This window comes from Microcebus murinus, chromosome 14 (genome assembly GCF_040939455.1).
Source record: "Microcebus murinus isolate Inina chromosome 14, M.murinus_Inina_mat1.0, whole genome shotgun sequence".
NCBI lineage: Eukaryota > Metazoa > Chordata > Mammalia > Primates > Cheirogaleidae > Microcebus > Microcebus murinus.
In genome coordinates this window covers 23,903,378-23,918,456 of record NC_134117.1, presented here as the reverse complement: position 1 = coordinate 23,918,456, position 15,079 = coordinate 23,903,378, and the positions used below count along the sequence as shown (strand labels likewise).

Below are 15,079 nucleotides of genomic sequence, written 5' to 3'. Positions count from 1 at the left end.
TACACCTAGGTGCCATTATCATTTGTACTTTGTAGATGAAGAACTAGAGTTCTGGAGAGGCTAAGTAGCTTGTCTAAGTTCACACAGTCAGGAAATGTGGGTGCCTGGATGTTAACTCAGGCAGTCCTCTATAGAACTCTCAACAAATAAGCTACCTCTTTAAAAAGTACACATTCCACGATAAATTTATTGTTATAATGTAACATCCAAATGAAAAAGTAGGAAGACCCTTTCTCTGGGTTTGGTTGGGGAGAGAATGTACTTTGTAGCTGCTGGATGTGTGACTCTTCCTCCACCTTCCTCCCTCCTCCTCCCTCCTCCTCCTTCCCCCCACCTTCCCCCTGCCCCCTCCCATCTGTGCACTGTGCATTCATTTGTTCAGTTATTGAGCTAGGCTTTGGGCCAGGTTCTGGGAATATTAAAACTTTAGTACCTCCCCTAAAGGAGCTCCTAGTTTTGTTCAGAAGACCAAGAAGTGTAAACAGTTATAATACAGCTTGGTAAGTGGCAGGCTGGGGGGAAAGCATGGGGTTGTGGGAACAGGGAGCATGAAATGACTAACTCTGTCTCACAAAGGGCAGGGGAAGTGTCGGGAAGGTTCCAAGGAGGAAGTGCTGTCTCAACAGAGCAGGACTTGGCCATGTATGGAAGAGGGGGTGGGGAATATTCCAGGCAGAGGAGCCAGCGTGTGCAAAAGCCCAGGTACACGAAGCAGCACAGGCACAGTTTAGGGAACTGCAAATCATGCGGCTTCACTGATGTACCCCAAGCCCTCCCTTCCATCCTACTCTTTGCCTCTCCTGGCCTTCCCTACTGGTAGGACGATGCCGGCGGTGATCTTCTGGCAGTGGGTGAACCAGTCCTTTAATGCCTTGGTCAACTACACCAACAGGAATGCAGCCTCCCCGACATCAGTCAGGTAGGAGGCCTGAACCCCAGGTTGTCCGCTTACCTCCCCAGGAACAGTCCTTCTATTTGCTCATTCATTCATTCATTCATTCTACAAATATTTCTTCAGTGTGTATCACGTGCTGGGATGTGTACAGTTTTAGGTGCTGGGGATACGTTGTTGAGTAAGGCATTCCTGGTCCCTGTTCTGGTGGAGTTTAAGGTTTTTGTTTTGTTTGAAACAGGGTCTCACTCTGTTGCCCATGCTGGATTGCAGTGGCATCATCATAGCTCACTACAGTCTTAAGCTCCTGGACTCAAGTGATCCTCCCTTCTTCAGCCTCCTGAGTAGCTGGGACTACAGGCATACGCCACCACACCTGGCTAATTTTTTCTATTTTTTTTTTTATACAAATGGGGTCTCTCTACATTGCTCAGGCTGGTCTGAAACTCCTGGCAACTCAAGCTATCTTCCTGCCTTAGCCTCCCAAAGTGCTGGGATTATAGGCGTGAGCCACCACACCTGGCCAGTTTAAGGTCTTTTAGGAGAACAAGCACCATAATCTTAAGTTGTGACTGCTGCCACTGAGGACATATAAAGGGTGACAAGGCAGAGAACAGCAGAAGGTGTCTGTGTAGTCAGGCCAGCCAGGGGAGTCCCTTCTGTAGAGATGACATTTCAGCTGAGTTCTGAAGGATGAGGATTCAACCATGCAAGGGCGTAGGGAAGAATTCTCCAGCAGGGAGCAGCAGCGTGCAGAGGTCCTGAGGCAGGAAAGAGCTTGGCATGTTTAAAGTGCTTGTATAAGGTCAAGGGGGTTGGGGTGCTATGAGTGTGGGGGAGAGGATCACAAGATGAGGCTGGGAACGGACCATGTGAGGTTTTCAGGCGTGAAGCCTCATCACCAGACTTGCTCTCCCTAGTCCATAGTCTTGCCCTCCGCCAGCAGCACCACCCACTACCAAGCATCTCTCTCCTCCACTAGGCAGATGGCCCTTTCCTACTTCACAGCCACAACCACTGCCGTGGCCACTGCTGTGGGCATGAACATGTTGACCAAGGTATGGCCTGGGGCTGCTGTGGGCATGGTGGCCACTTGAGGGCAGCAGAGTCCTAGGAAAACACCCTTCAGACTTGGTGGGGGCCAGAGCCCAGCCCAGTCATGGGGACCACAGCAGGGCTGCCCTAGCCTGGTCTTTCTCAGGCCTTTGAGGGAGCTTGGAGTTCCCAGATGGATGTCTGGATGCGTGGCAGGAGCAAGGTCTCATTTTCTTTCTTGTTTTATAGTCCTTCAGCCGCCTCTACTCCCATCTTCCGGTGAGCCCAACAACTCCCCCTGTCCCCTTCCCCCACAGAGAGCACCACCCTTGGTGGGCCGCTGGGTGCCCTTTGCCGCCGTGGCTGCAGCTAACTGCGTCAACATCCCGATGATGCGGCAGCAGTGAGTATAGGGAGCCCTTTCCCCCCCAAACCACAAGGTTAGCAGGGAAAAGGCAAGAAACCAAGGCAGTTGGTGGCTTCGGGGGACTGAGGTGGGTGTGGGGAGGGCTGCTGGGCTGAGCCTCGGAAGGGTCCCTGAGGATTGGCTGCTCCTGGGGTGGTGGCCCTGGGAGTGGCAGGTGACAGGTTTAGTGAGTGTGTTGAGGGTGGCAGGTGTCCCTTCCTGCATGGTGTGGGTTGGGGGAGATGGAGTGGCCCTGTGGGGTTTAGACTGGATCATGTCCTTTCAAATGAAACTTAACATTGTGAACGCTGCCCACTCCCAAAGCCCTGGAGACGGCTTACGGGATGGAACGTAGCAGAGTGAGGGGTGTAAAGACAGAGCAGAGCCCACAAGCTTTGAAAGAAGCCAGAGGAGTTTTTTCCAGGCACACAGCTCTCAGCTTTTCAGCAGAAAAGGTAAAGGAGAAATTCATTGTGTCTCCCAGTTTTTGATTCTTGCCCAGAGAAAGCATAGGTGTTCGTCTGGCACAAGGGTTTGTTTTTGTTTTTGTTTTTTTTGAGACAGAGTCTCGCTTTGTTGTCCAGGCTAGAGTGAGTGCCGTGGCGTCAGCCTAGCTCACAGCAACCTCAAACTCCTGGGCTCAAGCAATCCTCCTGCCTCAGCCTCCCGAGTAGCTGGGACTACAGGCATTCGCCACCATGCCAGGCTAATTTTTCCTATATATATTAGCTGGCCAATTAATTTCTTTCTATTTATAGTAGAGACAGGTCTCGCTCTTGCTCGGGCTGGTTTTGAACTCCTGACCTTGAGCAATCCGCCTGCCTGGGCCTCCCAGAGTGCTAGGATTACAGGCGTGAGCCACCGCGCCCGGCCTGGTACAAGGTTTTAATGATGTAATATACATAAAGCACTCAAGACAGCACTGGGAACATAGTGAATGCTACATAAATGTTTGCTTTATTGCTACCATTGTCATCATCATCGATATTTATAAGCCCCATTTTCTTGGGACTAGTAGCAAATGGAAACTTACCGCAAGACACGTTGTAGGAAGAGCACTGTCAGCATAGCCATGTGTGCCGCACACACGTCACTCCTGTCCTCTTTCCTTCCCCGCCTCAGTGGCTCTTTCCTAACAGATGAAGGAGTCGCAGCCACCCACTGGGTGTGGGGAACTGTCCCTTCAGGAACTGGCCTGAGGAGAATGGCCAGCGTAGCTACTGTCTGTGGAGCGGTCTCTGAGTGTCAGTGCTGGACTAAGCACTCTGCAGGCATTATCGCCTTTAATCCTCACCAGGCCTTATGAGGTGGGCTCCAGGATTATCTCCATTTTGCAGATGAGGAAAACTGAGGCTTTGGAAGGGTTAAGGACTGTGCTTGAGGTCACACACATACCCTGCAGTTTCAGGAGTCGACTCAGGCAGTCTCGGCCCAGGGCCACCTCTCTTATCCACTGCCCTAGGGCACTCCTGAGATGTCATTCACTGGAGTACAGAAAGAGGTGGCTTCCTAGAGCTTCAGTGCCCTGGCCTTGGTCCCCTGGCATGTCACATGGCCAGCATGCTTCCAGTGCCCCTTTCCTAAGTCCAGCAACTCCTGTCTCTGTTTAGGGAACTCATCCAGGGCATCTGCGTGAAGGACAGAAATCACAAGGAGATTGGTCACTCCCAGGTGAGCAGAGACCTCCGTTTGGGGTGGGAGGAGGGAATTCCCTCTCAGACCCTGTCCCCTGCTTAGTGATCAGAGAAGGCCTGGACGCCATTATAAGACTGAGAAACCTCCCTCACTGTGCCTTCATTTCCTGTCAATGTTTCCCTACGTTTCTTTGTGTAGAGTAGGCCATTTATGTCCTCTTTCCATCATTTCTGGTCCTGAAGCCATAAAAGTCTAGTTGGGTGGGAGAGGGTTGGGCCACTGAGCCCCTGGCAGGTTCATCCCTTCCCTATTACCGTCTCAGACCTGGCCACGACGCTGACCCAGTCCTAGAGAGCAAAATGCCTAGGTACACTGGATAAGTCATTCCTTACAACTTTTTTCTGTCCTCAGAGAGCTGCCGCCATAGGCATCACCCAAGTAGTTATTTCTCGAATCACCATGGCAGCTCCTGGCATGAGTAAGATGGGGAGGCCCTCCCAGCCTGGGGGTTCCTGGAACATGGGGTGTAGGGCTGAGCCACACTCAGCTCTCGGGTGGGAGGTGGGACCCCAGCCTCTACAGCCATGCTTCTCAAACTGCTTTGCTTGAATGCTTCTAGCCCAGGACAACCACACTAGTTCCTTAGAATGTCGATTAATCAGAGAGTTGGAGGAAAAAGTTATGTTCATTCAACTAATACTTGTTAAGCAACATTGCTTAATGTGCTGCACACAGTGTAGGGTGCTAGGGAGACAGTGGTAGAAAAAATAAGTTCCTGGCTCTGGTTTGCTTCCAGCAAGGACATATTGCAGAATAGGGTACAAAATTTGCTTGCAGGAGCCTTCAAAGATATTTTTGAGTTTTGAGAAGGATGCTTTGAGCTTAGCAGCACGTGTTCTCCTGTTACTGCAGGTGTGCAGGTTGAGGAGTTTGGGAAGCACGGTGCCGCTGGGACTTGGGGGAGAGGGGCTGGGGGTGGCTGTGCCTACTACGTAGGTCTTCTGTTCTTCTCCCAAATGAAGCTTCTGGGGAAGGAGAGGGAATCACTCAGTCCCTGATTTGGCTTCAGAAGGAGTCTTGGGGAGAGTCTTCAGCCCTCCCTCAGCTTCTCCCCTGGTCTCTTCCAGTCTTGCTGCCAGTCATCATGGAAAGGCTGGAGAAGCTGCGCTTCATGCAGGTGGGTAGGGTTTCCTTTTGCATCTCTCCTGCCCAGAGTGCCCCATCCACACCTGGGGACGCCTTAACTCCCATCCTTCCCTCTAAGTGCCGCACCACCATCTCACTCAGGTGGAGCCCATACCAATCCCTGCTGGCCTCCTGCTTAGACCTGGTTTGCAGAGAGGAAAGAGAAAGCCCCTTATCCTCCCCTTCATGGCCTGGGGGTCCCCACCTAATGTTCTTCTAGCTGGCTGATCCATGGCAGGGCAGCATGGAGTTCACCTTAAAGCATAGAAGTCCCACGTGGGTCTCTCTTTTGTTTTTGTGCAGAAAGTCAAGGTCCTGCATGCCCCATTGCAGGTCATGCTGTCTGGGTGCTTGTGAGTATTGTGTTTTGATGGTTTGGGTTCTTGGTGGCTAGGGAACCCAAGATCTGTCTTCTTGTCTAGTTCATGTTGGAGAACATGTACTCCTTTACCTGAGTTTAAAAGTGGCCAAGCTCAGAATACTTGTGTTCCATCTGGACAGCTCTCACCCCATTGTTTTTAAGGGCATCAGGGTGGTGGCCCTATGCAGAGGTCCATGTGGAAAGTGGGGTGCTTGGGTGCCTGTCTGTCCCAGGGTCTCCCTCCGGGACTGGAGCAGTTTTAAAGAAGGGACAAGAATAAGGAGACACACCTTTGACTGGGGCTATCAAGTGTCCCAGCCTCCCACAGGATGAAAATGCCACCAGTCGTGATTTGTAGGTGCCTGCCATTGGCTTGGACACATCCTACATTAATCGTGCTTGCAAGGCCACAGGACTATTGACAGCTACACTAACATCTGCGTTGACTGGGTGTTTTCTGTGTGTCCTTGCCGAGCTGATGCTGCATGTCTATAATTTCAGTTAATTCTGTCAGCTCTAGAGGTGTATATAGTATTATCATCTCTTTTTGTAAATGAAGAGAATGAGGCTTAGAGAGATGGGAAGCTTGCCTAAGGGCATATAGCTGGTAATTGATTGCTGGAGCTGAGATTTGATCCTAAACAGTCTAACATTATGCTGTACAAACTTCTGCTAAGTGAGTTACCCTGGGCTGGGTGCTTTGCGTATATTATCTCATTTAATTCTCACAGTACCCCTGCAAAGTGGGCACTGTTGTCCTCCCTCTGCTGGCTCAGAGGTAACTCGCTCAAGGTTGCACAGCTGGTTAAGTAGCAAAGCTGGGATACCAAGCCAGGTCTGGTAGATTCCCAGATCTGGTAAGACATTGCATCCCAAACTTGGCCCTGGCCAGCATCAGCAGCATCATCTGAGAACCTGTTAAAAGACTCCCGAGCCCTCCCCCAGATCTACTCAGTCTGCGTGCATATTTTCACAAGCCCCTGAAGTTATCTGTGGGCACAGTGAAGTTTGAAACTGCCTTTCACTGTGCTCTGACAGCCCAGGCGTTCACTGAGGGAAGGAGCCGGGCCTTGGAACTCACACCACTCCCCCCTCTCCCCACAGCGGTGGGTGGCGGTGCTTGTGGGCTTTAGGTCTGCTGCTCACACTTCCCAGTCACTTCCTTGTCTTCCTCCTCAGCCTGAACTAGGTGGTGGGGGTGGGGATGGAGGTGAGGAGTGCCAGGGGACTGATTTTATCCCCCTGCCAGAAAGAGTCTCCTGCACTTCGAGGAGAGGATGTGGGCGGGCTGGGAAGGCAGGCCAGATGCGTGGGCGTCTCTCCCTTCCCTTGGGGAGCCTCTCCTGAGGATGGGGTGTAGGCAGGCCAGTGGGACGATGTCCCTTAATGCTTTGGTTTCTCCTTTCTTGCAGCCTCATCTTCATGGTGCCAGTGGCATGTGGGCTCTTCCCACAGAGATGGTATCAGCTATTCGTTCCTCGCTTTGTTTCATTGAACACCTGCCACCGCCCTCCCTGACCTGCCTGCTGCCCACAAGGAGAGAGGGAGGGGGCAGGAAGGGCAGCAATTGTTGAAGGATAAGTGCCCATCAGCCTAAACTCTGGACCTCTTAACCCTGTGTGAATGGCAAACCAAAATAGATACAAGGGGTGGGAGAAGCCAGGAGCAGGAATGAGGCTGCTCCCTCCTAGCAGAGCAAGGGCTGCCTTGGAGGGAAGGTGAGGGAACAACAAAGGACTTTCTTTCCTTGTGGGGCTGTTAGGACGCTCTCCCCTGGCTGGATCTGGTCTTTAAAATTGAGTAAGGGTCCAGCAGTTTCTCAGAAAAAAAAAAAAAAAAAAAGAAATAAAATTGAGTAAGGGGACAGGTACTTCTGGCTCATGTCTGCCAGAGGGTTGACAACTTGGACATCTCCACTTCCCTTATGTGTTCTAAGGGGGAGTGGGGTGCATAGGGAGAAGGGATGATGGAAAAGGGAAGGGACACACCTTGGGGTTAGGGGACACTGGGGATACTGGCCCAGGAGACAGGTGTAGCTTGAATATACATGGAGAAGGTGCCAATGTCCCCTTCCTTGGTGCTCTAGTTCAATACTAGTTCAGTGGTCATCTGCTAGCCATCTCCTGTGTCTCAAGCACTGTGCTTACGATAGTGTGGAGAAGACAGAAGTTTAAACCAAGAATCCTAGCCCAGGAGAATGAAGTCAGGCCAAGGAGAAGTAAAAACAAAATACTGTGGTATACAGAGGCCAGTAATCTAGCTGAAAAAGTCAAGAAGAGCTACTTGGAGGTGGCATTTGAGTTGGATTGTATCTGAGGGTAATTTGCTGCTTGTCCCATGTGTCATGTTTATAACCCCCTTCTTCTCTCTTTCCAGTGAATTGTCAGTTTCCTATCTGGAACCAGAGCTCCAAGACACCATCAAGGCCAAGTATGGAGAACTTTTGCCTTATGTCTACTTCAATAAGGGTCTCTAAATGCCCCACCCCAAAAGGACTAGTCTGTACCCATATTCCTCAGCTCCTCCTTGGCCGCTGTATACACCTGTGTCCTCATTCCTCTTCGCCAACAAGGCCTGAAGGTCAGGGTGGACTGGGGGTGGGAGGATGCCTCATGCTTCTACCCAGGCACCTGGTTTGTTTACTGGATTCCAGGGAACAGAAATCAAAAAAGGGGAGCAAAGACCAAAGTGTTCTATCTGCTTCTTCCTTAACTCCTGTCCACTGGAGACCAGAAGCTGAGGCCTTCTCAGGGAGAAGTTGCTGATACCTGGGGAGACACTCATTTTTCATCTGAAAAATTAGGAAACCTTTAGGATCCTGGTTCCAGCCAGGTTTGGGGATGAAGAGAGGCTTCTCCCACTCTTCCCTTCCTCCTCTCCAAAGCTATGGACCTTTTACCCGTGCAGTTCTAGCACCTCAGGGAGAGAAGAGGAAAGACATCTGTGTCACCTTGGGGCTCTTCTCCACCCTTCCCATCCTCCTCCTTATTGACCCTGGTCAGACAGCTTCTCTGGGAACTCTGCTAAACTTGAGTTTGTCAGACTCCCAGGAGTTGTTAGTGCTAAAAAAATGGACACTGTGTGAGGCAGCAGAGTTACCTGGTGCTTCAAATCATGTCTGAATCTATTCTTGGGATCTTCTTTTCTGTAACAATGGAAGTTCTTTTTCCCAGTGCCTCATGTTGTCTGAAAAGATACATCCACTAACTGAGTGAACAGGATACATGTAGGCATTAACTACACATTTTAATGGGTATCATTTCCTGGCTGCCTCCCTTCCTCAGTGAATGAGGTTAAACACCAAAGAAAGATTGGTGGGTACTGAATAGGAAAGGGAAGTTTTATTTGGACCCTTATGAGAGGAAATCAAGCAGGACCAAAGAGCCTTAAAGGACACACAGCAAAGTGCAGCCACTTCCGTTCCCCAGCTTGGCTGCCCAACGTGATTTCTCAAGCTCCTTGGAGGACTGTTGTGACTTATCTGGGATCAATGTGTGTGGGATTTGCTGACCCTGTTCAAAAGATATCACTGTGAATTGAATAAATTGAAAGAGCACACACACACACAAAAACTGTCTGCAAACTAAAAGTCTGGATGGAAAGCAGGATCTGCTCTCACCTTGGCTTTGGCCTGTCAGAGGGTATCACAAATATACTGGGAACTTCTGATGCCTGGAGGCCATTGTTCATTTCTCTAGTTAAAGGGGAAGAATCTGCCTGCTCAGGAGGTCTCTCAGAATGGGAGTTTACTGCCCTAGAGCAGGAGTTGGCCAGCCATGGCTCAAGGGACCAAATCTGCCTACTATCTGTTTTTGTATGCCTGGAAGCTAAGAAAGGTTTTACATTTTTAAAGAGTTGTAAAAAAGAGGAAAAACAGGAATATGTGTGACAGAGACCCTATATAAAAGTAGCATGCAAAGCCTAAAATATTTATCATCTGACCTTTTACTCAAAAAGTTTACCCTACCCTGGAGCAGTGGTTCTTAAGAATTTGTATCCAAATCTCCTGGGGGGCTTGTGAAAACACAGATTATAGGGCCAAACCCCAGAATTTCTAATCCTGAAGGTTTGGGGTGGGGCCTGAGGATGCTGGAGGAAACTGCTCCAAAGGGAAGGGCCTCCCTAAAGCCAAAGTGTTGGCTGCAATTTGATTTTTTTCCCCATTTAAAAAAATTAAAATATAATTCACTGTAAAATTCATCCTTTTGAAGTATACAATTCATGCTGGACAAGGTGGCTGATGCCTGAAATCACAGTATTTTGGGAGGCTGAGGCAGGAGGATTGCTTGAGCTCAGGAGTTTGAGACCAACCTGAGCAAGAGTGAGACCCTGTTGCTACCAAAAAAAATAGGAAAAAAATTAGCTGAACATTGTGGTGCACGCCTATAGTCCCAGCTACTTGGGAGGCTGAGGCAGGAGGATCACTTGAGCCCAGGACTTTGAGGTTGCAGTGAACTATGATGATGCCGCCACTGTACTCTAGCCCAGGTGACAGAGTGAATCTCTATTTCAAAAAAAAAAGTATACAAGTCAGTGGTTTTTAGTATAGTCACAAACTTGTGCAACCATCACCATTATCTGAATCCAGAACATTTCATTACCCCCAAAAGAAACCCCATACCCATTAGCAGTCCCTCTCTATTCTCCCTATTCCCCAGCCCTTCACAACCACAATCTGTCTCTATAGACTTGCCTATTGCAGACATTTAATTTATTTATTTTTTATTTTATTTTATTTTTTTCTCACTTTGTTGCCTAGGCTACAGTGAGTGCCATGGCATCAGCCTAGCTCACAGCAACCTCAAACTCCTGGGCTCAAGCAATCCTACAGCCTTAGCCTTCCAAGTAGCTGGGACCACAGGCATGCACCACTGTGCCCAGCTAATGTTTTGTGTGTATATATATATATATATATTAGTTGGCCAATTAATTTCTTTCTATTTATAGTAGAGATGGGGTCTCACTCTTGCTCAGGCTAGTTTTGAACTCCTGACCTCGAGCAATCCTCCCTCCTCGGCCTCCCAGAGAGCTTGGATTATAGGTGTGAGCCACCGCGCCCAGCCTTAGACATTTTATATAAGTAGAATAATACAGTATGTCGACTTCTGTGTCTGGCTTCTTTCCCTTAGCATAATATTTTCAAGGTTCATCCATTTTGTAACATGTGCAATTTGATTTTAGCTGGTGTCTAAGCAGAAAAGTCTGTCTTTGAGATAGTTTCTTTAGGATGGGAGAACTGGCTTCAGCTTTGCCATTGTCAAAGGCAAATAGGAAAAAGAAAAGCATCAGAGGTAGCCAGAGCTCAGGAACAACTCCTTACTGAGTTGAAACAACTTTCAAAGTCAACAACCTTCCTCTTTCTTTCCTAGCTCCTCAAGTCTCCCAGCATTCCTCTTCTCTTCATAGACAATTGCTCTTTTGGAAAGTCCTGGAGAGTATGTGGTGGCTACAGTGTTCTGGGGTGCTTTAAAAAGATTCATTCTACCTGTAGTCTCAGCTACTTGGGAGTCTGAGGCAAGGAGGATTGCTTGAGCCCAGGAGTTCCAGGTTACAGTGACCTATGATGCAGCCACTGCACTCCAGCCTGGGCAACAGAGCAAAGATCCTGTCTCTAAAAAAAGTGTTCACTCAAACTACATGTCAGTCCTATATGGTAGCATCTCTCTGCTTCCTTTGAGTTGGCTCCTGTGGGATGTTGAATAAGAGGTAGAATTACTAGAAGGCCTTGGTGTGGGAAGTGCTAATCCAGACTGCACAGGGTTTAGTGTTTGTCCTCTCCGGTAGCTCAGTTTAACTCTCAGGTAAAAGGAGAAGGGAAGTTGGGAGAAAATCTCTTGTATTTGCCAAATTGAAATGGTTTTTCTAATGATGATGAAACCTAGCCTTTCCAGTGGACATTAGTAACTTCTTGAGGCCAGGATTGAGTGACTGTGCCATGAAAATAATTTAGTCCTTGCTTAACTTAGTACTCAACCTTCTCCCCTAAAGAGCTTGATTTGTGGGATGGATGCGTTTTTAAAAAACTAGAAGTTGGCAAAAATACTTGTCACCTTTTGTAGTACTTGGGAAAGCAAGATCAAGATAGAGGTAGAACTGTGGATATTCTTAAGCTGGGGCAAAATGGATTTCTTCACTTTTACCTGTTTCTTATTTTGCCAAGAAATAAGCCAAGAACAGCTCCCTCTGGGCTCAGCTGTGGGCTAGACTGGGTCAGGCTGTAAAACACTTTGGCAGGTTATTGAGAGGAAATTGGCTGCTACAGGCAGCTGGGTTCTTTGCCACAAGTGTTCATTTATGCATTTATTTAACCTACAAACATTGATTGAGCTCCTGGTTGAACCCTGTACAGAATGTTGTAGCGATTTAAATGAAAAGGAGAATAAAAAGACCTAGTATGCTGTACAAAAAGCTACAAATGAGGCAGGCAGATTTAAGTGTTACATAAATTCAGAAGAAATGGGATGGAGGCTAAGACTTTGTAAGCAGGGAATGGACTGTGTAATGTGTAAATGAGGTTACTGGGCTTCTAAGTGTTCAGCATGAGTAGACTGTGGGAAAATAGTGGCTGGAGGTGAGATAAAGAGAAATGGATTAAGTCACAGCACCATATTGAGAAGTTTGGACTATATATTCTGTAGCTAGCTAGTTTAAGTATTTCAAAAGGAGAAGCCATAACATAATAACGTTTGGTTTTATGTGGTGCAGCACTGCCACTGTCGTGGTGCGGAAGGAATTGAAAGGGAAGAATTGGCAATTTGCGGGGTAGTTGGGAGGCCATTTTTATTTAGCCTGAACATAAGAACATGAATTCAAACAATGGGGGCTGGGGAATGTGGATTTCAGAGCTATTTCAAAGGTAGAGTCAATAGAATTTTGTCTTTGAAACTTGGGGTAACAAAGCACCATGCCTCAGATAAAGGTACTATCTCATAGGGAATTCAAAGGGAGCTAAGCTGCTGTTTGGGAGAGAGGAGACCTTGGTAATGGTGTTATGCATCAAGACAAAAGACAACAAAAACTTTTTAGATTCACATTGTTTTCCTTTTGAGGAGCTCCTGGTTACCTTCCAGAAATAACTCATTTTTCCAACACCCTTTAGTGTCACCACGACGCTCTTCTTTTTTTTCTTAAACTGTGGAAACCTAGTATTTCCGCCACACTCTAGATGGTTGCGTCCGAAATAGACTTTTCAATACCTCTTAGCAGCACCTCCCCTTGATCTAAGCTACTTCCGCCACGCTGTGCGTGGTGGGACGCATTTCACACAGTCTCGCCACACTCAAGATGGCCCGGCTTCCTCCTACTTTTCATTGGCTGGATCGCTCCAGTCTTCTGTTTTCATGAAGAGGGCGGGACTTCGACTTGATCGACAGCTATTTTGGTCAATGGACGAAGAGCAAGGACCAATGAAGCGCTGGAATTGGAGACCCTCCCCCGTGTCTAGGAGGGTGTTTTGCCTGGGGCGGGGTGGAGCAGAGCCGGAAGCAGGAGGGGAGAGTCAAACAGGAAAAGAAGGGAAGAAGGAAGAAGAGGGTAGAGGAGGAGAGGGAGGAGGAGGAGGGAGGTGGCGGCGCCGTGGCGGAGGAGCAGGAGCAGGAGGGGGATGGAGAGGAGAAGGCTCCTGGGTGGCATGGCGCTCCTGCTCCTCCAGGCGCTGCCCAGCCCCTTGCCAGCCAGGGCTGAACCCCCGCAGGTAAGGGGGAGGGGGCGTCCGGGCCAGGCTGAGGGCCTGGGGGTCGTCGAGGCCTGGCTGAAGGGGTCTGAGGGAGTATTGTTGCCAAGAGTTGAGGGGTCCCGAGAGGGGCGCCCATGCGTGGCGTGGAGAGGATCTAAGGGAGCGTCGGTATTTAGGTGAGGGATACCTGTGACGGTTTTGGTGGCAGGGAGGTGGTAGACGCATGGTGCTAATCGAGTGAGGGGCCTTTGAGATGCAGGTAAGTTAGGTGGGATGCGTTGACTTGTGAGCGGATGGTGGTGCCAAGCTGGGGCATGTGAAGCGTATTCATATCCCCCCAGTGGAGCAGGCATCTGAGGCAGCAATGCAGGATGTGAGTCTGTTTGTGTAGGGGTACCTATGATATTGAGCTCGTCTGAGAGAGAAAGAGGGGATCCTGAGAGGATATTTATTTCAAGCTGGAGAGGGGAAAGTTCTGAGGGCATCTTGGTCCCATTTTTTATTGGTGTAAGCCATGGCACCCTTGGAGGCAGGTTGTCGGAGGCAAGATCTTGGAAGTCAGGTGGGATGAACTATAGTGGGACCCCTCAGGAGTAGGGACACACTGAGCCCCAACAAGCTCTTGCTGTTAGGCTGGTTGGCCTGGGAGAGCAAGTCACTGATGCAGATCTGAGCTAGCTCAGGGCTTTTGAGCAAAGGGTGTTTCTGATGCCAATATGGACAGCAAATGGAGCACCCCAGCTTTTCTTGCTGGGTGGCTTGCTCTTTATCCAGGCAGAGAAGCTTGCTTGTGCTGATTCCAGCTCCAGCTGGCATTTCGAAACCCTAATGGGAGCGTTACTCTGGGTGCCAAGTTGGGTGGGGTGCAGCAGGGGGAATCACCCCTCCTTCCTTGCATTTGGCAGGGCTTTACCTCTTTTCTTCACTTTCTGTTCCCTTCTCTGTTTTTTCCAGAAAGGCACACATACACAGACAGCATAATGACAAAGTCTGTACAACTTAGTGCTTGAACTTCATGTTGTGACCAAGAGCAGAAACTGAGTGCCCTCAAAATACTTACCTTTTCCCTAAGGGTTTAAAGGCTGCCTTTTCACAAGTGCATCTTGTTTTGCCCGTTAGTATCCTCTATCTTAAAAAAATTAATTTTTTAGTGAACTGAAATTCACATGACATAATTAACCATTTTACAGTGAACAGGTAAGTGGCATTTAGTACACTTACAATGTTGTGCAACCACCACCTTTATCTAGTTCCAAAACATTTTCATTACCTTAAGAGAAAACCTTGTCCCTATTAAGCATTTACTTCCTGTCTTCCCCTTCCCCCAGCCTTTGGAAACCACCAATCTGCTTTCTGTCTCTGGGGATTTATCTATTCTGGATATTTCATATAAGTGGAATCCTACAATATGTGTTCTTTTGGGTCTGGCTTCTTTCATTTAGCATAATGTTTTCAAGGTTCATCCACATTGTAATGTGTACCAGTACTTCATTCCTTTTTATGGCCAAATAACATTCCATTGCATGTATATACCACAATTTGCTTATCCGTTTATCTGTTGCAGTATCTAATTTTTCCTCAGAATGTATCTATGTATATTGTAAATAACATGTGAAAAGAATGGAGCTCATTTTCTGGCCCAGTGTATTCCCTTTTCTAGGTTTGGGACCCTTCCATTTTAGCCATTGTTGGGATTCTTTGTTTTCCAGTGGAAATCATAGACTGGCAGGAACAATAGATTTTCTCTGTTCACTTTAAAGTTATAACCCTCAGGACTGGTAAAGTTAAGTATAGGTATTGACAGACCCAAATATATAATGAACTTTTCCTTTGCACATGTCTATTTCTGTAAGTATCTCTAAAAGATTGTCCCCAATAACCAATAAATAA

The 15,079-nt window shown here is 48.2% G+C and overlaps 2 protein-coding genes across 2 annotated transcripts in view; both read left to right on the top strand.

Moving 5' to 3' along the window:
- The window catches only part of SFXN2 (sideroflexin 2), a 113,664-nt gene that overhangs the window by 10,620 nt on the left and 87,965 nt on the right, over positions 1 to 15,079 (top strand). Inside the window, exons 5-13 of the mRNA XM_076009816.1 lie at positions 821 to 919; positions 1,875 to 1,950; positions 2,245 to 2,330; positions 3,944 to 4,004; positions 4,380 to 4,446; positions 5,096 to 5,145; positions 5,457 to 5,506; positions 6,927 to 6,974; positions 7,891 to 13,207. Coding sequence (XP_075865931.1) covers positions 821 to 919; positions 1,875 to 1,950; positions 2,245 to 2,330; positions 3,944 to 4,004; positions 4,380 to 4,446; positions 5,096 to 5,145; positions 5,457 to 5,506; positions 6,927 to 6,974; positions 7,891 to 7,990 — 637 coding nt within the window. The 3' untranslated portion in view covers positions 7,991 to 13,207. The remainder of the gene's footprint in view (positions 1 to 820; positions 920 to 1,874; positions 1,951 to 2,244; positions 2,331 to 3,943; positions 4,005 to 4,379; positions 4,447 to 5,095; positions 5,146 to 5,456; positions 5,507 to 6,926; positions 6,975 to 7,890; positions 13,208 to 15,079) is intronic.
- The window catches only part of WBP1L (WW domain binding protein 1 like), a 61,669-nt gene continuing 59,666 nt past the window's right edge, over positions 13,077 to 15,079 (top strand). The window contains exon 1 of the mRNA XM_012770193.2: positions 13,077 to 13,207. Coding sequence (XP_012625647.1) covers positions 13,118 to 13,207 — 90 coding nt within the window. The 5' untranslated portion in view covers positions 13,077 to 13,117. The remainder of the gene's footprint in view (positions 13,208 to 15,079) is intronic.